This window comes from Myotis yumanensis, unplaced genomic scaffold (assembly GCF_028538775.1).
Source record: "Myotis yumanensis isolate MYYU_CA2020_CCGP unplaced genomic scaffold, mMyoYum1.0.hap1 SCAF_14, whole genome shotgun sequence".
NCBI lineage: Eukaryota > Metazoa > Chordata > Mammalia > Chiroptera > Vespertilionidae > Myotis > Myotis yumanensis.
The window spans coordinates 58301556-58324375 of NW_027223765.1; the positions used below are offsets into that span (position 1 = coordinate 58301556).

General features: G+C 40.0%; 1 protein-coding gene across 1 annotated transcript in view; it reads left to right on the forward strand.

Moving 5' to 3' along the window:
* GXYLT2 (glucoside xylosyltransferase 2) overlaps positions 1-6761 on the forward strand; it is a 170142-nt gene extending 163381 nt beyond the window's left edge. The window contains exon 7 of the mRNA XM_070433587.1: positions 3432-6761. Within this exon, the coding sequence (XP_070289688.1) occupies positions 3432-3614 (183 nt within the window). The 3' untranslated portion in view covers positions 3615-6761. The remainder of the gene's footprint in view (positions 1-3431) is intronic.
* Positions 6762-22820: the final 16059 nt, after the last annotated feature.

Consider the following 22820-nt stretch of genomic DNA (forward strand, 5'->3'; position numbering starts at 1 on the left):
GTAGACTTTATTTGAGGGTTTTTTTTCTGTTACGATTGAGGAATCTTCCCCAGGTTCATGTGCTGGCTTTGGCAAGAGTGAGGTGGAGGGTGAATCCTGCAATATAATAACACATTTCTCCTATGTGAAAATATACATTTCACTAAGGAGATTCCCAGAGAATTCCAGCTCAAAATTTCCCAGAATTATCTTCTGTGCAGAGAGTTTTGAATGCCCATAGCTAACACCTCTTTTCCTATTTTTTCCAGCTGTTGGTTTGCAAATGCCAGGTGATTTGCATACTTAGGAAATTTGTTTTGTACTTAGTGATATTATCATACTTATATATTTAAACACTGACTCCAGGGGCAAGCTCATTCAGGAGTACAGTGACATATAAAGAGGTGTTCAGCAGATATGTGTACATCAGAGCCATTCTCAGATTTCATTTGTGATCTGTCATCCCTGGTTTGGAACTGATCAAGTTTGATTCTGTAGTTACAATGCATCTTATTTGTTTTCTGGTGGATCAAAAAAAGGCTTTTTCTTTCAAGCCTTTCGATCAGAATATCACTAAACCCATCCTGAAATATGAGTAAATATAGGCAGATTACATTATAAAATATGTATTTCCCGACTCTCCACAGTGCTGTGCATCACAGATAAGTATGGTCAGGGCTTGTCTTTGTGAATTAACAGACCTGGGTTCAGGTCCAAATTTGGTCACTTCTTGGTTATTAGTCATTAACTCTGTGCTATTCCAGTTCTGGGCCTTAGTTTCCTCATCTGTGAAATGGAGATAATATTACATACCTCATAATAGTGTTATGAGATTTCAACAAATCATGGTCTTTAAACTTACAGTATGCCTCACATATGGTTGTGCTCAACAATTAGAAATTTTTTTGATGATAACAGTTTCACACTTATCTCTTTCCCTACATTGCTTACACTTTCTCACTTGCTTTCTTTTCTTACCTTTCTTTCTCTATCTCACCATACTTCTTTCCTTTCACATTTGTCTTTGAAAATATTTTTCCTGTCTCTATTCCTTCTCCCTTTCTCTCTCTCTCTCTCTCTCTCTCTCTCTCTCTCTCTCCTTCTCCTCTGTCACACACACATACACACACACTCCTTAATCTGATGTATATGTTTGTGTAAAAAGGAAGTGCAATCTCCTCCCATCATGATCCAACTAAATTCATCTATGAGATATACATTCTTTCAGTAATCCTTTCAACAATCATCTAAGAAGAACCTCTTTTATGCAGGGACAATTCTAGGCTCTAGGGAAGTCAGAACTAACAAGACTGACAAAGCCCTGTCCTCATGAGGCATGTATTTTGGGTAGGGGAGGCCAGATAATACTCACATGAACAATAAAAATTTAAAAATTCTATCAGATAGTATGAGGTAACAAAAGGGAACCAGGGCAGGGTGAGGGACCGAATCACAGGTAAAGAGGAGAGTTGATGAGCTAGGATCCTCAGGGTGTCTTATGTAAGCCTGAGGCATGATCAGATGGAAGCAGCTATGGGGAAGTCTGGGGATAGATACTGCTACGTAGAAGGATTAACCTGGTGAAAGGCATAAAAGCAGGAATGAGTTGATCCTCCCAAAGGACATGGAAGTAGCAATAGTGAGCAGGATGATGAAACAAGAGGAGAGAGGAGATGAGCATTGAGAGTTCTAGGTCACATGGAACCTTTAGGACAAGAGAGGAGTTGGACTCTTATTCTAACTGCAGTGAAAAGCCCCTGCATGAAAATTATACGCTCTGATCTATACTTTAAAAATATCACATTGGTAACTTGGTGGAAAGGGTGCAAGAGTGAAAATACAATGGCTCTTTAATGAGACTTATTGAAGCCATCCAGGTGAGAGATGGGGCTGGCACTCATTTGTGTGATAGCAGGAAGATGGGAAGAAGTGGGCATGTTTGGGATATGTTATCAAGACAGAGTTACAGCACTTGCTGATGGAATGGCTGAAGAATGTAAGAGAAAGGGAGGAATTAAGGATGACTACATAGTTTTGAACTACTCTGTTTCTGTCACTGGGGATACAGTGGTGAAAGGAATTCATCAATGGTCTAAATTGTTCTATGGAAAAAAGGAAGTGTCCTAAACATGGTTTTGGACAGAACCATCTTGTATCACATAATGTTTAGCCTCCTTCTTGGAAAAATTTAATTTCTGCTAAACATGATTAAGTAATAATTCTGATGAACTTTAAAGGGATTGAAGCTTGTTGTAGGGAACCAGACACTCGCCCACTCAAGAGCACACTGACCTTTCACCATTCTTTTCTTCCTTTCATTTCTCTGGCTTTTTTTTTTTGTATAAAATGTCCTTCCCAACAATAAATCTTTAACTTGAGTTACTAGAGGCCTTTTCCCTTTCAACAATCCTATATAATAAAGAGGTAATATGCAAATTGACCATCATGCCCTTGCACAAGATGGCTGCCCCCACGTGGTAACAAGATGGCCTTGCCCATGTCATCACAAGATGGCCGGCAGGGGAGGGCAGTTGTGGGCGATCATGCCAGCAGGGGAGGGCAGTTAGGGGTGACCAGGCCAGCAGGGGAGGGCAGTTGGGGGTGACCAGGCCTGCAGGGGAGGGCAGTTAGGGGCAACGGGGCTGGCAGGGGAGGGCAGTTGGGGGCAACCGGGCTGGCAGGGAAGCAGTTAGGCGTCGATCAGACTGGCAGGGGAGTGGTTAGGGGGTGGTCAGGCTGACAGGCGGAAGCAGTTAGGGGCAATCAGGCAGGCAGGCAGGAGAGCAGTTGAGATCCAGCAGTCCTGGATTGTGAGACGGATGTCTGACTGGCAGTCGGACATCCCCCAAGAAGTTTCAGATTGGAGAGGGTGCAGGGTCTCTAGTATTGTAATAAAACTTTGACACATGGTTATAACTAAATGATCTGAAATTTTCATTTTAGAAAATAATGCTCCTGGATATATTCCATGGTAAAACAAGAGAAATTTTTTGAAACCTTAATAGTAAGAGGGAAGTAACCACCAACTAATATTTGGTATCTGAATTATTAAAATAAAGTTTATTGTTAATAAATGTTAGTAATAATTGCTAAACTCTGGACTATAAAGGCAAAAATTATGAAGAATTTTCTGTTTTATTATAGTAGATTAAGTATCTACTTGAGTCTTATAAGAGCATGCTTTTAGATTTTAAGAGCTTTAAGGACCCAAGTACATTATCTTTTTTTTATTTTTAGGTAAAGAAACTGAGGCCATGAATGGGTTAATGATTGCTTGGGATTGCACAGAATTGAATAAAGATTTGACCCTGGGTCCTCAGAGGCCTTTTTACCATGTATATATAAACTGTGCCTGCATGCTTATAGTAATTTCCTGTTTCATTTCTTAGTAAAAGTTATTTGCATTTTAAATACCATTTTAGTAACTAAAATAAATTTTTTCTTTCTTTCAGTTTCCCTTTCAAGACAATCTCTTTCAATCCATGTATTACCCTCTTCAGTTGAAGTTTTTGGAAACTGTACACACTTTATGTGGACGAATCCCACAAGTGTTTCTGAAGCAAATTGAGAAAACAATGAAAAGGGCCTATGAAAAGCATGTCATCATGCATGTTGGCCCCAACCAGATGCGCTGAGTGTTTCATCTTGTTGCAGTTAATCAGGTATCTCACCGATGAGGAAGAGTCGTCTCTAAGCTGCCTGGACCATTTCTGTGTGAATATCTAATGGTGCTCCCTGACAATTGACTCTTAAAAGCTTTGTAAAATGTTGCTAAATTAGTTGCCCTATAAAGAAAGTAGGCTTTTTTCTTTTTTTGTAAAATGCTATTTATCTCTCTTGTTATTTTTTAAAAATATGTTATTACTCATTTAACATTATTTAGGTTGAGTTAGCTGTGAAAAAGGAACTTTTGTTAGACTTTCAATTCCTGTAAGTGTCTGAAACAGTAACAGTGGCATCTGAGGTGATATATATATATATATATATATATATATATATATATATAGTTTTATTGATTTTGGAGAGAGGGAAAGACAGGAACATCAATAATGAGAGTCATTGATTGCCTGCCACCTGCACATTTTCTACTGGGGATGGAGCCATAACGGGCATGTGCTCTAACTGGGAATCAAACCAGTGACCTCTTGGTTCATGGGTCGACGCTCAACCAGTGAGCCACCCCAGCTGGGCTGAGGTGATATATTTATCCTGGATTCCTACAACTGTTTCTATGCAATTGGCTCTTCCACAGCTTTGTAATCAAAGTAATACATGCTTGTTGTAAAACAAATTTTAAAAACTTGTAGATAATATAGTTCAGTGAACCAAAATCAAGATTGGATTAGCCATAATCCTACCAGCCAGTGAAAAAGATTGCTATTTTAATGTAGTTCCTTCCAACTTTTTCACCACAATTTCTATCTTACTTGCTGGTTATCTTTCCCATTGTATCACATATCTAAAACAGGTAGTCTGAGTAAAAGCTGGCCTGTATATTGAGCTTTTTATGTAAGAAACTAAAAAGTTAACAAAATGATTATGTTCACAGAGCTATATTTAAAATACATCTGGGAGAAGCATTTAGATTTCAGCTATCTGGGCAGTGTTAAAGAATGAACCATATCTAGGGTTGCTTTTCTAAGAAAACTTACTTAAATTGTGGAAGACTGAATCATAAGAAGTGTCTATGCAACCACAGCTTTTGAGAGAAAATTGACTAATTGTGTTAAACCTGAGGGGTTTGTTTAGCAAAGAGATAGAATTTTGTGTTTGCCCACAGACAAGAACATTTGATCTCTTACATCATTAGTATGTGTGGCCTCCTCTTTTCTTTAAACTTTTGGGCAACTTTGAATTTAATCTGCACAACATAAATAATGCAGCTGATTCATTGGTAAGGAAATTTAACTTTCTACCAGTCTTAGAAAGGTCTCTAATATTTTTCCCCTCTCTAGGGTTACCCAGCTTTTAGTCAAGGAACCAGATCTTACTGCTTAGCTATAGTATGGGAAGTTCTATAGTCTATTCTCCAAGGAGAACTGACTTAATCTCTAGTTACTCATATAACTGGTTTCAGCATATAGGTGTTGTGCATAATGCTTTATTTATCTCAGAAAACTTGCATAAATGATCTCCTTGATGTATGCAACAGCCCTGTGAACTTAGTAGGTACCTGTATTATCTCTACTGGGCAAATAAGTAAATTGTAACACCCTGTTTTACAAGAAATACTTCGAAACAAAAATATTAACTGCTTTTCATTATATATAAACAATCTGAAAGTATAAAATTAAAAATATTATTTTGTTAATATAACATGGTATCTTATATGTGGGGATCCAGTAGAACATCATAGGTTTTATAATTAGCAGAAAAAGTCTTATCCTTAAAAAATATGAAAATCTCTGCACTGCAAAGAAATATATAACTATTGATCAATATTGGTATGGGGTACCATTATGGTAGTAACAAATTTAAATCCAAATTGTTAGAGTAATAGCTCATATTTTCTCTTTCATCTATTGGATGGCTCATGGTTTATTATTTCTGTTAAGGAAATACCATTATGATGTGAAACTTGTCTCTTTGTTGTTGTATTTTGTTTTCTCATTTTGCCACTAAAGGTGGTATCATTCATTATAGCTAAAAGGTATGGGACAATTTTGGGGTTGTCTTTGGATGGGGAAAATGCATCCTATACATCCACAAATAGGGTTTTAGTGGAAGAGCCAGGATGTGAACTTGGTTTCCTGACTTCCATTCTCATTTTCTTTGTGTTTGTTCAGCATGGCCAGTAAACCCACAATGTCACTCAGATTTGTTGGTGGAGCACAGATCTAAAGAAGTCCCTTTCTTCCTTTGGCAAGTCCCACAAAATAATCTGCTAAAAAGACTCTGAATATAGCAATGCCTTTTCTTTTATGAGAACCAAGTTTACCCAGAATTCTCAGCTATTGGTTCTGGTCTTAACATTCAGAATAGAATTTCCAGCAAAGGTCAGTCATAGAACTCCAAGAACATTCTAGAATGATGCATTATTAAATGTAAAACCTTAGAATTTGGTTTGGTGTTGTAAATGTTTCCCTCTACGTCCCACGTGGTTCAGAGTTCAGGATCTGGAAGAGGAGCCGCACACAAATGAAAGAGAAAAGACAAGAGATAATTTGGGAATATTGGGGGGCCAGGCGTGTAAGTCCAATTCAAGAGGAAGGACTTCCCCTGGTGCTCAGGCTGCACCGACCTTTTATAGTCAGAGGTAAACAAGGCAGTGGTTACCATAGTTACACAGTTCTTGTGAGTTTCACCTATTTTGACCATAGTTACACTCCCTGCACTTCCCTCAGCCCATTAGCTTCCCAGGTAAGATCTGGGGAGTGTTATAAGGTCAAGCCTAATTATGCTAAGAGGACTGAGCCCTCTAAGCTGGGACTTGTTTGTGACTTTGCCAGCAGGTCAGTCCGAGGCTCAACCCTATATCGGTTCCCCACAGTTTGGTTTTCTGCCTTGGAATCCTTTTGCTAAATGCTGAAATTTTAGATAGTTTGTAGAGAATTTAGAGAAAATTTGCTCTTCCAATCCCTGCTACCTGAAGTTCTTATTTTCTATAGTTGTGATGTTATCATGAGGCAGTATGTTTTCTGCCTTTGATAATTCCCAGAAAACTACTACGTTGGTGCCTTGAAAATTTGATAATTACAAATTTTAATTCACTGAACTCCTAAACATTCAGTCTGTAGCCTGCCAAAGGGAATGTTGCCTAGCATGCCACATTGAATATCTATATGCAAAGGCATGAGACTTTTCTCCTCTCCTCTGCTCATTTCCTTTGAATATATTTTATTGATTTTTTACAGAGAGGAAGGGAGAGGGATAGAGAGTTAGAAACATCAATGAGAGAGAAACATCCATCAGCTGCCTCCTGCTACCTCCCACTGGGGATGTGCCCGCAACCAAGGTACATGCCCTTGACTGGGATCGAACCTGGGACCTTTCAGTCCGCAGGCTGACGCTCTATCCACTGAGCCAAACCCGTTACGGCTGCTCATTTCCTTTAAAGTCCTGTTTAGTGGCCCTGAATGGTTTGGCTCAGTGCATAGAGCGTCGGCCTGCGGACTCAAGGGTCCTGTGTTCGATTCCAGTCAAAGGCTTGTACCTTGGTTGCAGGAGCATCCCCAATGGGGGCTATGCAGGAGGCAGCTGATTGATGTTTCTCTCTCATTGATGTTTCTAAATCTCTGTCCCTCTCCCTTCCTCTCTGTAAAAACATAGACTCAAAGTGAAGGGGTGGAATATAATAATACATCTAGATAAAAGAGGGTGTACCCACCCTTATAACTGACAAAATAATATATCTATATAAAAGCCTAAGCGACCGTTATGACTGGATGGCCGGACAAATGGCTGGTACCTATGACATGCACTGACCATCAGGGGCAGACACTCAATGAAAGAGCTGCCCTCTGGTGGTCAGTGCACTCCCACAGCCAACCTCCTGCAGTCCCTTCCCCCAGCCAATTGGCCCTGATCATCCCCAAGAGGTACAGAGTAGCGGGTTGGATGGGGACTGGGTGAGACAGCCCTGATTGGCCCCAATCGCCAGCCAGGCCAAGAGACCCTACCTGTGCACGAATTCGTGCACTGGGCCTCTAGTTGTAAGATTAAAAAAAAGGGACAAAGATGCATATTTCATAATGACATAGGGGACAATACATCAAGAAAATATAACACATGCCCTGGCCAGTTTGGCTCAGTGGATAGAGCATCGGCCTGAGGACTGAAGGGTCCCAGGTTCAATTCCGGTCAAGGGCATGTACCTCGGTTGCGGGCACATCCCTGGTGGGAGGTGTGCAGGAGGCAGCTGATGGATGTTTCTCTCTCATTGATGTTTCTAACTCTCTATCCCTCTCCCTTCCTCTCTGTAAAAAATCAATAAAATATTTTTTTAAAAGGGAATTAATTAGTGGAGATATTTTAATATTGCTATTTGCCCTTTCTCTATAATAGAAGTGTGAGAGATGAAAGGAAATTAGTAAAATGTATATGAAAATAATATACACATTTATTAATAAATAAACAGTAACAAAAGGATATAAAGCCCTGACCAGTTTGGCTCAGTGGATAGAGCGTTGGCCTGTGGACTCAAGGGTCCCAGGTTCGAATCCGGTCAAGGGCATGTACCTTGGTTGTGGGCACATCCCCAGTAGGGGGTGTGCAGGAGGCAACTGATGGATGTTTCTCTCTCATGGATGTTTCTAACTCTCCATCCCTCTCCCTTCTTCTCTGTAAAAAATCAATAAAATATATTTTAAAAAAATACTTTAGCTTCAATAATGTTAGGTTGTAATCTTTTGATAATAAATCTGGTACCAATACAAAGACCCCATTTACTATTGAGATTTCTCAATAGCATTATGATTGTACCCACTTTCAATTTTAATTTATGACATGGCATTCCCAAAGGAGTAATACTATTAAGAAATTCGATGGCAAAATTTTCCTTTTCAGCATCATCTGTGGAAACAATGGAATCATCACTCAAATATGTGTGAAAATCTCCATCGAGTATATCCAAAATTTCTCCATTTAATTTTAAACATGCTCATTTTTTGGACAAAGAATTGCACATTTAGAAATATGTTTAATATTATCTATAGATATAGTATTTCCAAAGGTAGCTTCAATAATAGATCTATTACAAATCATTTCACTTTCACGCTCTGCTCCAAGGGCGGGTTCCTGCCTGAAACCTTGCCCTGAGGGTGGGTTCCTGCCTGAAACCTCACCCTGAGGGTGGGTTCCTGCCTGAAATCTTGCCACAGCCGTTTACAAGATGACCCCTGCAGGACTGACTTCCTTCCGATTGGTCACGGTTCTGGCCGTGATGTTACACCCAGGGTTTTTATATATTATAAAATGCTATAAACCACCAAATTAAATAACCTAGAAGAAATTGACAAGTTCTTAGAAATATGTTACTTTGGGAGAAACCAAGATGGAGACATAAGTAAACACCTGAAATTGCTGCCTCAAACAACCACTTCAAAACTACAAATAAAAGACAAAATAGACATCATCCAGAACCACAGGAAGGCTGGCTGAGTGGAAATTCTACAACTAGAAGGAAAGAGAAAAGCACACTGAGATTCCGAGGAGGTGCGGAAGTAAAGTGCAGAGGTATGGAGGCGCGGGAGGAAAGGGCTGGCAACTGAGGACGTGGTTGTCTTTTTCAATCAGGAGGGAGACACAAGCTCCCGACTGCTCTGAACTCCAGTTCCTGGTGAGTCTCTGGGGACCCAGACGCATACGGGGATAAACTGGACTGTCTGGCATCGGGCAGAACTCTAGGGCGGTTTTCTCTCAGAGGTGCTTGCAGTGATTACCATGGGACACTAAGACCCGGAGCCTGTTAGGGCAGGACTGAGGATCAGCCATAGCTGTTTGCTCCGCCCTGTTGATTCCCAGAGACCTTGCCCCACCCAAGCTGTGCACATAGGACTTTGTATGGGAATGGCCTGGCCCTTTGCAATCTAAAATTACCTAACAAACTGCAGCTAGGTCAGAGAGGCCCAAAACTTTCAAAAGAAGGCCAAAGGCCCCAGAGCAGCTTGCATTGCTTCACAGCTGGGCCTCATCTGGGCACCTCCAACCCTCAAACAAAGAAGAGGAATCTTGCAGATCTCTCTGTAGCTCCTGCTGGGTAGCCTCAGACAGAGGCTAAATTAGCACCTCCTTAGAGATCCAAGAGGCAGTGTACCCAGTGTTCAGAGTGGGACCATCCAGATTACAACTCCTCAGATCCATAAGGGACACACTCAGGGGGCAGACTCAGTGAGCACCAAAGCCCCACTGAAACAAGTCTTGCCCCATAAGGTTGTCTCCAGCACAGAAGTTCTCCCACCATAGACACAGCTGACTCTCACAGCCAATTGGCCTGGAGGTCAATTCCTCCCATTAATATCAACTACAATCAAGGCTTAACTACAACAAGAATGCGCACAAAGCCCACAAAGGGGTGCACCAAGAGTGTCCACCTCAGGTAATTGGGGAGGCTGAGCCACTGAGCCCTATAGGACACCTAGCACAGAAAGCCACTCTAAGGGAAGAAGCCAAAATGCGGAGACAAAGACAGAATGACAGAAATGGAGGAAAGCAAACTACTGGATATAGAGTTCAAAACCGTGGTTATAAGTTTTTTCAAAAATTTTCTAGAAACCACTGATAAATTTTGTGAGACCCTCAATAAATCTAGTGAGACCCTCGAGGATATGAAAAAGGACCAACTAGAAATTAAGCATACACTGACTGAAATAAAGAATAAAATACAGATATCCAACAGCAGACTAGAGGATTGCAAGAATCAAGTCAAAGATTTGAAATATGAAGAAGCAAAAAACGCCCAACCAGAAAAGCAAAAAGAAAAAAATAATCCAAAAATATGAAGATAGTGTAAGGAGCCTCTGGGACAACTTCAAGCATACCAACATCCGAATTATGGGGGTGCCAGAAGAAAAGAGAGAGCAAGATATTGAAAACCTATTTGAAGAAATAATGACAAAACTTCCCCTACCTGGTGAAAGAAATAGACTTACAAGTCCAGGAAGTGCAGAGAACCCCAAACAAAAGGAATCCAAAGAGGACCACACCAAGACACATCATAACTAAAATGCCAAGAGCAAAAGACAAAGAGAGAATCTTAAAAACAGCAAGAGAAAAACAGTTAGTTACCTACAAGGGAGTACCCATACGACTGTCAGCTGATTTCTCAACAGAAACCTTGCAGGCCAGAAGGGAGTGGCAAGAAATATGCAAAGGGATGAATAGCAAGAACCTACAACCAAGATTACTTTACCCAGCAAAGCTATCATTCAGAATTGAAGGTCAGATAAAGAGCTACACAGTATTATATGAAATGCTGAAAGGTATTAAGAAGAGGAAGAAGAAAAGGGTAAAGATAAAAATTATGAACAGCAAATACATATCTATCAACAAGTGAATCTAAAAATCAAGTGAATAAATAATCTGATGAACAGAATAAACTGGTGAATCTAATATAATCAGAGGCATAGAAAGGGAGTGGACTGACAACTCTCAGGGAGAAAGGAGGGTGGGGAGTGTGAAAAGAGACTGGACAAAAATCATACACCTATGGATGAGGACAGTGGGGGGGGGTGTTTAAGGGTAGAGGGTGGGGTGGGAACTGGGTGGAGGGGAGCTATGGGGGAAAAAAGAGGAACAACTGTAATAATCTGAACAATAATTTAAAAAAGAAATATGTTACTTTTCTAGACTGAACCATAAAGAACTGAAAAATCTAAGTAGACTGATCAACAGTTAAGAAATTGACAATCATAAAAGCTTAAAAAGTAAAAGTCCAGGACCAGGTGGCTTTACTAGTGAATTCTACCAAAAACTCAAAAAAGGTTTAATACTGATCCTTCACAAAAAAAATGAAGAAAAAGCAATACTTTCTAACACATTTTATGAGGCCAACATTACCCTAATACCAAAACCCGACATGAATAACACATTAAAATGAAAACTACAGCCCAATATCTCTGATGAATATGGATGCAAAAACACTAACAAATTAAAACAACAATATATTTAAAATATCGAACCATCGTAATCAAGCAAGGTTCATTCCAAGAGCACACAAATGGTTCAACAGGTCAACTGATGAATGTGATACATCACATTAACAAAATAAAGGATAAAAATCATATGAACTGTCAGAAAAAACACTTCAAAATATACATCATCCATTTATGAGTAAAACACTAAATAAAAACGGATCTAGAAGGAAAGTACCTCAACAGAATGAAGGCCATCTATGACAAACCATCAGCTGATATTATACTTAATGGTGAAAAACTGAAAACTTTTTCTCTAAGGTCAGGAACAAGAAAAGAATGTCCATTCTCACCACTGTTATTCAACATAGTACCAAAAGTCCTAGCCAGAGCGATAAGCAAGAGAAAGAAAAGGCATCCAAATCGGGAATAGAAAAGTAAAATAGTCACTGTTTGCAGATGACATTATTCTTTATATAGAAAACCCTAAAGAGTCAACTAAAAACCTCTTAGGAACAATAAATAAATTAGTGGGATACAAAAGTCAATGTACAAAAATCCATTGCAGTTCTATATACTAAAAATAAAATTTCCCTAAAAAATTCCATTTGGGGTAGACAAAAGAAATAGATATATACCAAGGAATAAACTTACATCGAAAATTATAAGACACTAGAAGCCCAGTGCATGAATTCATGCACAGGTGGGGTGTGGTTAGCCTACCCCAATGGGGGCCTATTGGGCAGGCTGGTGGGGGAGGAGGGGCTATAGACAGTTGGCCAGCAGGCCCCACCCCGATTGGGGTGTTGGGGGCTGATCAGGGTAGGGGCCAGCAGGGGAGTGGAGTGGGGGTGAGAGAGGGGAGTGATTGGGCCGGATCAGGCTGGTTGGCTACCGCAGTGTGCATCATAGCCACCAGTCATTCCGCCATTCAGGTTGCTGGGCTTTTATATATATAGATTATTGAAAGAAATTTAAGAAGACACAAAGAAATAAAAAGATATTTTATGTATATGGATTGGAAGAATCAGCATAGTTAAAATGGCCAAATTACCCAAAGCATTTTATATATGTATATATATATATATATATATATATATATATATATATATTTAATGAATTCCATATCAACATCCAAATGGTATTTTTCAAAGAAATAGAACCAAAAAGTCATCAAATATGTATGAAACCATGAAAGACCCTGAAAAGCCAAAGCAATCCTGAGAAAAAAGACCAAAACCAGAGGCATCACACTCTCTGACTTCAAATCATACTACAAAGTTACTGTAACCAGAATCCAAGTTCAGCTGCCTAGCTCCAAGAAAGCCAAATTCATGAGACAGATGCTATTGAAAAAGGAAAGAGGTTTATTCAAGTAATGGTAACCTGAGAACTTTTGTTGCAATGCCCATCTCAGCATCTCGGTGTGAGCAGGGGTTTTTATATGGAGGGAGAAGGAAAGAAAAATGAAGAGATGAAAAGGAAAGGCTGTGGACATGCAGGCAGTGTCTTTGCTGGTCCTGATATGGATCTTTAATGGCATACTGGAACTGGTCACTGCTAGCCAAATTCCTGCATTTGGGCAATTTGCATCAACCAAAGTGATGGTCAAGGCCCTATCTTGTACAAGCAGGAACAGGAACTGCTAAATGCCCGAAATATGCTTATAAGGAAACTCCATGTGAGTTCCTTTTATCAGTTTATTAGTACACTAGAGGCAGGATGCACGAAATTCATGCATGGAGGGGGGGGGGGGGCGTCCCTCAGCCCAGCCTGCACCTTCTCGCAATCCAAGACTGCTGGCTCCTAACCGCTCACCTGCCTGCCTGATCACCCCTAACCACTCGCCTGCCTGCCTGATCACCCCAACCACTCTGCTTGGGTGCCTGGTCATCCCTAACTGCTCGCCTGCCTGCCTGCCTGGTTGTCCCTAACCACTCTGCCTGCCTGCCTGACTGCCCCTAACTGCTCGCCTGCCTGCCTCATTGCCCCTAACTGCCTCTGCCTCAGCGCCTGTTGCCATGGCTTCGTCTGGAATGACGTCTGGAAGGTTGTTCGGCTGTCTGGTCTAATTAGCATATTATGCTTTTATTATTATAGATGGTTAAACCTAAATTAAAATTCCTCCTAATATGGACCTGAGTCCTTGAGTTATCCATGAGAGCAGACTCGCACACCAATCTCAGGTTCCTCCAAACAGTGGTGTGTGATGGTGTAATGTTTGCTGAAGCCAGGTAGTTTGTTCTCTGATCTCAGGGGTGCTTGTCTCTATTTGAGCTACTGTGTTGATGTTATACATCTCCTTGTTTTGCTAACATGTAGAATAAGGCAATTTGGTTTTCTAAGAGAACTTTAGCTAGATAACCTAATGGTTTTTGCAGATTGGCAAGTGAAGAAGCAGTTTCATTGACTATAATTATTGTTTTAGGTATGTGCAATTTAAAATCTCCCAATTGACACTCTAGGGGTTGGAGAAAGACCTTTGTTGCATCTGTCTGGTAATTCCCACCACTGAGTTCGTTTCCTGGCTACTCTTAGTCATTCTTGTCTTTAAAACCAAATAAGTGGCTCCATCATCAAATGAAAAATAAATCAAATTGTTCCCTACTGTCAATTGTACCTGGGGCTCCTATGAGGAAATAACAATTGGTCTTAAAAAATCCATAGCTCTTGGGCCTCTTCATTAGCGATCGGAGCCACCGTTATTCATTTTCCATCTGCCTATGTGCCTCTTTTTATTCATTTCTTTTTTATCAGACCTGTTGCTAGACACCCACGCTTTCCACATTGGCAGCCTTCTGTAGCTGGCCTATCCTGGCTCTGATCTTGTCTGTCTAACTGCTTACTGTATTCCCCCCTAGTGGGTCTTGGCTTTGAATCCTTGCAGGGAAAGGGGCAAGGTCTTTTCTGTAGTTGCTTCCTGAGAGTGTCGATATTTTCACTCAGAAGCAAGAGATCCTTTTTCTCTGTAAGGAGAGTGATGAGACATGGGCACTGAAGGAGGTGGTGATGGTGTTTGGGATGGTATTCCTGGAGTACGAGTAGGGCTTGTAATCTGATAGAGACAAACAGTATTATAAAACTCAATATCACTGGGGCAAAAGCTAGGAGAATTCAGGATCCATTTTTGTGCATAAATGAAAAATAAAACTTTGGAGACAATTAATTTAACTAGAGTCCATATTTGTGTATTATAGTCTATTGAAACATAATTTCTCCTCCTAAAATTACCCTCATTTTTATTAAAGAATCAAATCAAGACAAACATATTTATGGCACTAAGTCTAGTTTTAATTTAGCCTGATTATTTGCATAAACACAACAGAAATAGCAGTTGATCATATAGACTTTCTTAAATGTGCTTTGCTGGAATCTTATAAGGAATCTCCAGATTGAGCTTTAATTACCACCACAGGATGGAGAAACCAAGCCACCCAGTTGCTATCAGACTTTGCCTGCAATACCTATAACTTTGGGTGAATTCCTCAAGTTCTTGAGGTCCCCAAGATGTCTTGAAGCTCTTACTTGCCACCTACTAAGAAAGCAACCTTTGGTTCTTACCTAGAAAGACTGACATGAACCATATGAATAAGCAGGGTATCAGTCCATTTCTCCAAGGGGCTTTTTATCAGTTCACTATTCATTCCTTAAAGCTTTCTGGTGACATCCTAGAGCAGTGATGGCGAACCTAAGACACATGTGTCAGAGGTGACACACAAACTCATTTTTTTGGTTGATTTTTCTTTGTTAAATGGCATTTAAATATATAAAATAAATATCAAAAATATAAATCTTTGTTTTACTATGGTTGCAATTATCAAAAAATTTCTATATGTGACACAGCACCAGAGTTAAGTTAGGGTTTTTCAAAATGCTGACACGCCGAGCTCAAAAGGTTCGCCATCACTGTCCTAGAGTCTAGGCATGTCTCTCTCAGACATGACATTGCAGTCAAAGTCTTGGTTAATAAAACCACAATTGGAAACTGTATTTATGTGCCCTGTTATGAAGAAATCAGATCCCTATTGGATTAATGCAAACAAACATATTGCCATGAGAGCAATAATACTCATTAAGAGTTTCAAAATTTTGGTGGAGAGAAAACTATAAATGCCTCAACATTGGTTATGAAAGTATAATTTACCAAATTGTTTTAAGAAAAAAAACCCCCACAAGATTCCTTATGTCTGGAAAACAGAAAGATAAAAACTAAGCAATACTTTCAACAAAAAGTTACAAAAACTACAATCATCTTTAGTTCATTCAGTATCATAATTTTTATTTGTCCCAAATATTTTCCAGTATTTCCATAAATCCAGTTACTCCATAGAGCTTTAGTAATCTTCATCAATTCAAAGGTATGATTTGAAAATTTATTCTCAGAAATATGTAATGTAGAATAAGTCAGAGTCCTTTCCATGAATCTTTCTGAAGATGTAACATATTTGTAAATGAATCAAAGCAAAACAATGACTGTCTTTAAATAGCATAAAACTTAAAATGGCATGGTTATGGATTTGCTCATAATTCAATTGACAAAAGGATTTGCTTTTCTGTAACAGCATTTTAGGATAACAATTAGAATTACAAATGAAAGTATATCAGAAACCTGTAGACCCTTGGAGATTTTTATATAATTTCTAGAACGTCCACTTTAATAAAAATATGTGTTTATAAATGGAACATAGTTATCATTTACTTATTGGACAAAGCTTCCCATGTATTTTCAAACATGTCAAATAGGTCTAATAAGCTCAAAATTTCCTTCTCACAAGGAGAAATGACAAATCCCCAAGGCATTCCAGGGGCCACCAAAATGACTCAAAGCCAATTCTAGATCAAGAAAGTGTCTCCTAAAATGTAAACTCTGGCCAGAGACAGAGAAGCATGGAACAGACTGATGAATTTCAGAGGGAAGACAGAGATGGGGGTGGGAGAGAGTGATTAACCAGGGAACTTATATGTGTGTGTATATGGACACAGACACTACAGTGGTGAAGGCCTGGGAGGAACGGGTGTGGGTGGAGGGGGTCAATGGGAAAACAAACAAAGCCCTGGGAAGGTTGTCAAACATAAATGACCAAAAGACATATATCACTGTGAAACAATATTGAATTATTTATTTATTCAAAGTAACAATAAAAGGTATCGATTAGAAATACAGACTAACAAAACCTTAGTTCTTAGGATTAAGAAGATGGGTTTTTAGATAATCAAGTGCCTGATTAACACAATATTACATATAACTATTTCTTATTTAATTTATTTGGGTGACATTGGATCATATAGATTTCAGGTGTAAATTTCTGATACAAAATCTGTATATTGCTCTATGTACCCACCACCTAGAGTCAAACTATATTCTGTCACCATGTATTAGACCACCTTGACATAACCCATGCCTCTACCCCTCTGGCAACACTCTCTGTTTGTGTTCACCAGTTTCAGTTTTATATTCCACATATGAGTGAAACCACATGGCTCTTAGTTTTTTTCTGACTGAGTTATTTCACTTAGCATAATTTTCTCAGAGTCCATCCATGTTGTCACAAATGTCAGCAGTTCAACTTTTCTTATGTCTGAGTAGTATTCCACTGTGTAGATGTACCACATCGTTACCCAGTCCTCTATCGCAAGGCACTTTGGATGTCTCTGTGTCTTGGTCACTGTGAATACTGCTTCAATGAACATAAGGGTATCTTTGTGAATACATGTTCTTAAGTTTGTTGGGTAGATGCCCAGAAGAGAAATTGCTGGGTCATATATTAACTCTAGTCTTAATTTTTTTAGGAATCACCAGACTGTTTTCCACAGTGGCTGTACCAATGTACATTCCCACCAGCAGTGAATGAAGGTTTTCTTTTTCCACAAACTCTCCAACACTTATTACTTGTCTTGTTCATAATAGTCATTCCAACAGTTATGAGGTGGTATTTCATTGTGGTTTTGATTTGCATTTTCTAATTGCTAGTGGTTGAATATCTTGTCCTGGCTGGTTTGGCTCAGTGGATAGAGCATTGGCCTGCGTACTGAATGGTCCCCAGTTTGCTTCCAGTCAAGGGAACATGCCTGGGTTGTGGGCTCAGTCCCCAGTGGGAGGCATTCAGGAGGCAGCCAATCAATAATTCTCTCTCATCATTGATGTTTCCATCTCTACCTCTCCCTTCCTCTCTGAAATCAATAAAAATATATTTTTTAAAATAACACGTTTTCATATATCTCTTGGCCATTTATGTCTTCTTTGGCAAGGTGTCTGTTCAATACCTCTGCCTATTTTTTTTTTATCCTCACCCGAGGATATTTTTCCATTGATCTTTAGAGAGAGTGGAAGAGAGAGGGAAAGACAGAGAGAAACATCGATGTGAGAGAAAACACATAGATTGGTTGCCTCCTGAGAGAGCCCTGAACAGGGCCAAGGCTGGGGAGGAGCCTGCGACATAGGTACATGCTCTTGACCAGAATCCAACCTGGGACCCTTTGGTCCATAGGCCAACTCTCTATCCACTGAACAAAACCAGCTAGGGCCTCTGCCCATTTTTTTAATTGTTTGTTTGTTTGTTTGGTGTTCAGTTTTTTTAGTTCTTTACATATTTTGGATATTAAACCTTTGTTGGAACTACTGTGCATATATAATCTCCCATTTTGTCAGCTGCCTCATTGTTTTGTTGTTGGTTTCTTTTGCTGTGCAGAAGCTTTTTGGTTTGATATAATCCCATTCATTTATTTTTGCCTTTATTTCCCTTGCCTTTGGGGTCAAGTTCATAAAATATTCTCTATAACCCAAGTCCATAAGTTTAGCACCTACCAATTCTCTTCTATGTAACTTATTGTTTCTGGTTTTATATTTAGGTCTTTGACTGATTTTGAATTAATATTTGTACATGGGGACAAACTGTAATCTAGTTTCATTCTTTGGCATGTTGCTTTCCAATTTTTCCAGCACCATTTATTGAAGAGGCTTTCTTTACTCTGTTGTGTGTTTCCTTTGTCAAAAATTATTTGTCCATACGTATGTGGTTTTATAGCTGGGCTCTCAATTCTGTTCCATTGATCTGTGTATCTGTTTTTCTGCCAGTACCAGGCTGTTTTGATTACAGTACCTCTGTAGTATAATTTGAAGTCAGGTAGTGTGATACCTCTGGGCTTTGTTCTTTTTTCTCAGGATTGCTTTGGCTAGTCAGGTTCTTTTGTCATTTTGTTCATTTTCTTTAAAAAATGATATTGGGCCCTAGTTGGTTTGGCTCAGCAGATAGAGCATCGGCCTGTGGACCAAAGTATCCTGGGTTCGATTCCCGTCAAGGGCACGTACCTAATCTTAAAGGAAAAGCTTTCCGTTTTTTGTTGTTGAGTATGATATTATCTGAGGGTTATCATAGATGGTCTTTAATAGGTTGAGATACTTTTCTTCTATTCCTATTTTATTGAGTGTTTTAATCATAAATGGATGCGGTATTTTATCAAATGTTTTTTCTGCATCTATTGATAAGATCCAATGATTTTTATCATTTCTTTTGTTAATGTGATATATTACATGGAATGTCTTGCATTGAACCATCTTTGTCCCCTTGAAATGAACCCCTTGCTCATGATGTGTTATTTTTATGTTTTATTGTATTTGATTTGCTAGTATTTTCTTTAGGATTTTATATCTGTACTCATCAGAGGTGTTGTCTGTAGTTTTATTTTTTGTGTTATCCTTGCCAGGTTTTGGTTCCATGGTTATGTTGGCCTAATAAACTATGTTAAGATATATTGCCTCTTCTTCAATTTTTTGGAAGAGTTTCAGAAGGATAGGTGTCAAATATTCTTTGCATGTTTGATAGAATTCACTGGTGAAGCCATCTGGTCCTGGACTTTTATTTTTTGGGAGGATTTTGATGGTTGTTTCAATTTCCTCTCTGCTGATCCATCTATTTAGATTTTCCAATTATCATGATTTAATCTTGGAAGGTTATGTGTTTCTAGGAACTTATCCATTTCTTTTAAGTTATTGAATTTGCTGTCATATAGTCTCGCATAGTATTATAGTATGATCCTTTGCATATCTGTGATGTCTGTGGTGACTTCTCTTTCATTTCTGATTTTGTTTATATGGGTCTTTTATCTTTTTTACTTAATGAGTCTAGCCCGGAGTTTGTCAATTTTAGTAATCTTTTCAAAGAACCAGCTCTTTGTTTTATTAATTTCTGTATAGTTTTTTTATTCTCTATTGCATTCAATTCTGCTCTGATTTTTATTATTTCATTTCTTCTGCTGACTTTGGGTTGCTTTTGTTATTGCTTTTCTAGTACTTTAAGATGTAATGTTAGGTTTTTTACTTGGGATTTCTCATTTCTTAAGATAGAACTGTGATGATATAAGCTTCCCTCTTATTACTGCTTTTGCTGTAGTTCAGAAGTTTTGATGTCATATTTTCATTCTCATTTGTTTCTTTATATGTATTTTTTTAGAGAGAGAAAAAAGAAGAGAGATAGAAAATAAAAAATGAGAGAGAATCATCAATTGGCTGTCGCCTGCTTGCCTCTCACTTCGGACCATGCCCTCAACCTGGGCATGTGCCCTGTCTGGGAATCAAACCATGACTTCCTGGTTCGATGCTCAACCACTGAACCACACCAGCTGTGCTCTATATATTTCTTGACCTCTCCTTTTATTTCCTCTTTGGCCCCGTCATTTTTTAGAAGTATGTTGTTTAATTTCCACATATTTGTGGGTTTCCTTACTTACTTTTTGCAGTTGATTTCTACTTTTAAGGCATTGTGGTCAGAGAATATGCTTGTTATAATTTCAATCTTCTTGAATTTGTTGAGGCTACTTTTGTGACCCAACATATGGTCTATCCTTGAGAATGTTCCATGTGTGCTGGAGAAGAACGTCATATAACCTGGTGTTTTAGGATGAAAGGCTCTGTAAATATCAATTATGTCCATTTGGTCTAGTGTGTCATTTTAAGGCTGATATTTCTTTATTGATTTTCTGTTAGGATGAGCTATTTAGAGCTGTCAATGGAGTATTAAGGTCTCCAACGTGATTGTGTTTAGGCCTGTTTCTCCCTTTAGTCTGTGAGATATATATATATATATATATATATATATATATATATATATATATATATATATATAATGTTTTCTTTATGTAGTGCCCCATTTATCATTTAAAGTGTCCATCTTGGAGGAGGAGAAAATGGCAGGTGAATAGGCAGACCTGTCATGCACCTCCTCCCAGGGTAGACTGGAATTACAACTGAACTGGAGAACATTCACCTGAAATTACCAGCTGGGGTCCATCTGAGGAGGAGACACATCAAGGAAGGACAGAAAACACCTGGAGACCAGTAGGAAGGGTGAGGTCATAAGAGGAGCTGACCCACCTCCCAGGGGCAGCAGGCAGCAGACTGAGAGTGAGGAGGGTGCTCTCAGATACAGGCGGGGCTATTCCTTCAGAAGACTGAGGCCCAGAACCCAGGCTGGCCCCACAGCCCCAAGCACCAGAGCTGAGACCGACAGCCCATATAACATCCAACTGTGAAAGGGAAAGGCGGCAGGGCTGCTGGCTGCAGCGAAGTCTAGAGCCCTAGAGCCGGCAGACCAGAGCTACTGGGAGAGAAAGCCACAGTTTCATTGTTATTCTTTATTTTTTCTTAGTTTTTTTTCCTCTAAGCCCAGAGCACAGGAGTTTTCATTTGCAACGACTCACCCCAGGCTTTGGTGCAGACGAGCTGCCTGAGGAGAGGCAGGTGTGGAAAGCATTGCAGAGAGACTTGGAAAAGCAGTAGCTGGGAGTCCTGCATTGGGTCATTCATATGATTCCAAACCAAAATGACTATTTTTCCTGAGAGAAGCTAGCTGTTCCCAACAGCCAGAGGGCAGGTAAAGAAAAGAAACCCACCGTAGGTGATACAGCCTGCCACAGCCTGCATTTTCAGCTTTTCAGAGGAAACAAAGGCAGAGACTAAGCTTACAGGTCTGAACAGTCTCAAGGAGCCCTCAGTGATTGGATTGGAGGAGGGGCCATCTGCCCCACTATTCTGGGAACCAGACTGATAAAAACTCCAGAGTCCCAGCTGACCCCTTTGGTCTTCATACAAGGATCTCTGTCCAGCCGAGGGCAGAGTAATATTTGGGCCACTCCTGGAGGATAGGAAAACACACCCATCACATTCCCTGGAAGCTAAGCAGTACCTCCCCTGACCTAAAGCCCTCAAGAAAACTGGGATCTTAAGCCAGCCAAAGGAATGACATTTCCATTTTTCATTTTTATTTTTATTATTATTTTGTTAGCTCTTTTTTTTTGCTTTTTTCTTTGTTTTCCTTTTTTTGATTGTTGCTCTTTTTTTTTGCTTTTTTGTTTTCCTTTTTTTGTTTGTTGCTTTATTTTCTACTTCTTTTTTTATTTCTTAAAGTATTACAAAGAGTATTACACATGTCTCCTTTTTTCTCCCCCTTGACATTCTCCCGGCTTCCCCCACCCCCCAGTGTCTGGTGTCCATTAGTTATTCTCATATGCATACATATAAGTCCTTCGGTTGATCTCCTACCCCCCACAACCCTCCCCAGGGTTCCAACTGTTGTTTGACATTCTGCTCAATGCTGCTCTGCCTCTGTATCCATTTTTGTTCATCAGTCTATAATGGTTCTTATTATCCATAAATGAGTGAGTTCATGTGGTATTTTTCTCAGCCTCACAGGGGCTGTCCCAACCTCACAGGGGCTGTCTCAGCCTCACAGGGGCCACCTCAACCTCACCGGGGCTGTCTCAACCTCACTGGGACCATCTCAACCTCATCGGGGTCGTCTCAGCCTCACCGGGGCCGTTTCAGCCTCACCGGGACCGTTTCAACCTCACTGGGGCCGATTTCAACCTCACCGGGGCTGTTTCAACCTCACTGGGGCCGTCTCAACCCCACCGGGGCTGTTCCAACCCCACCAGAGCCATCCCAGCCTCACCAGGGTCGCCTCAGCCTCACCAGGACCGTTCCAGCCTCTCGGGGGCCATCCCGGCCTCACGGTGGCCATCTCAGCAACACAAAGTTTGGCATTCTGTCTTTTGTTGGGTGGCTCCTTGCTGGACAAAATCTCCAGGCATTCCTGGCGGCTGAATATCTGGTATGCTTGCTTGGATTTCGTTTTCTACCAAGTGCACAGACTGCCTGTCTGCGGTCTCCCAGCGTCCCATGTGAGACTGGATCTGGTGGGTCTGCCTGTGCATTTGCTGGTACAGCAGGTCCACATCACCGGCCAAGCTGGGTCCGGCTCTGGCTTCCTCCAAACC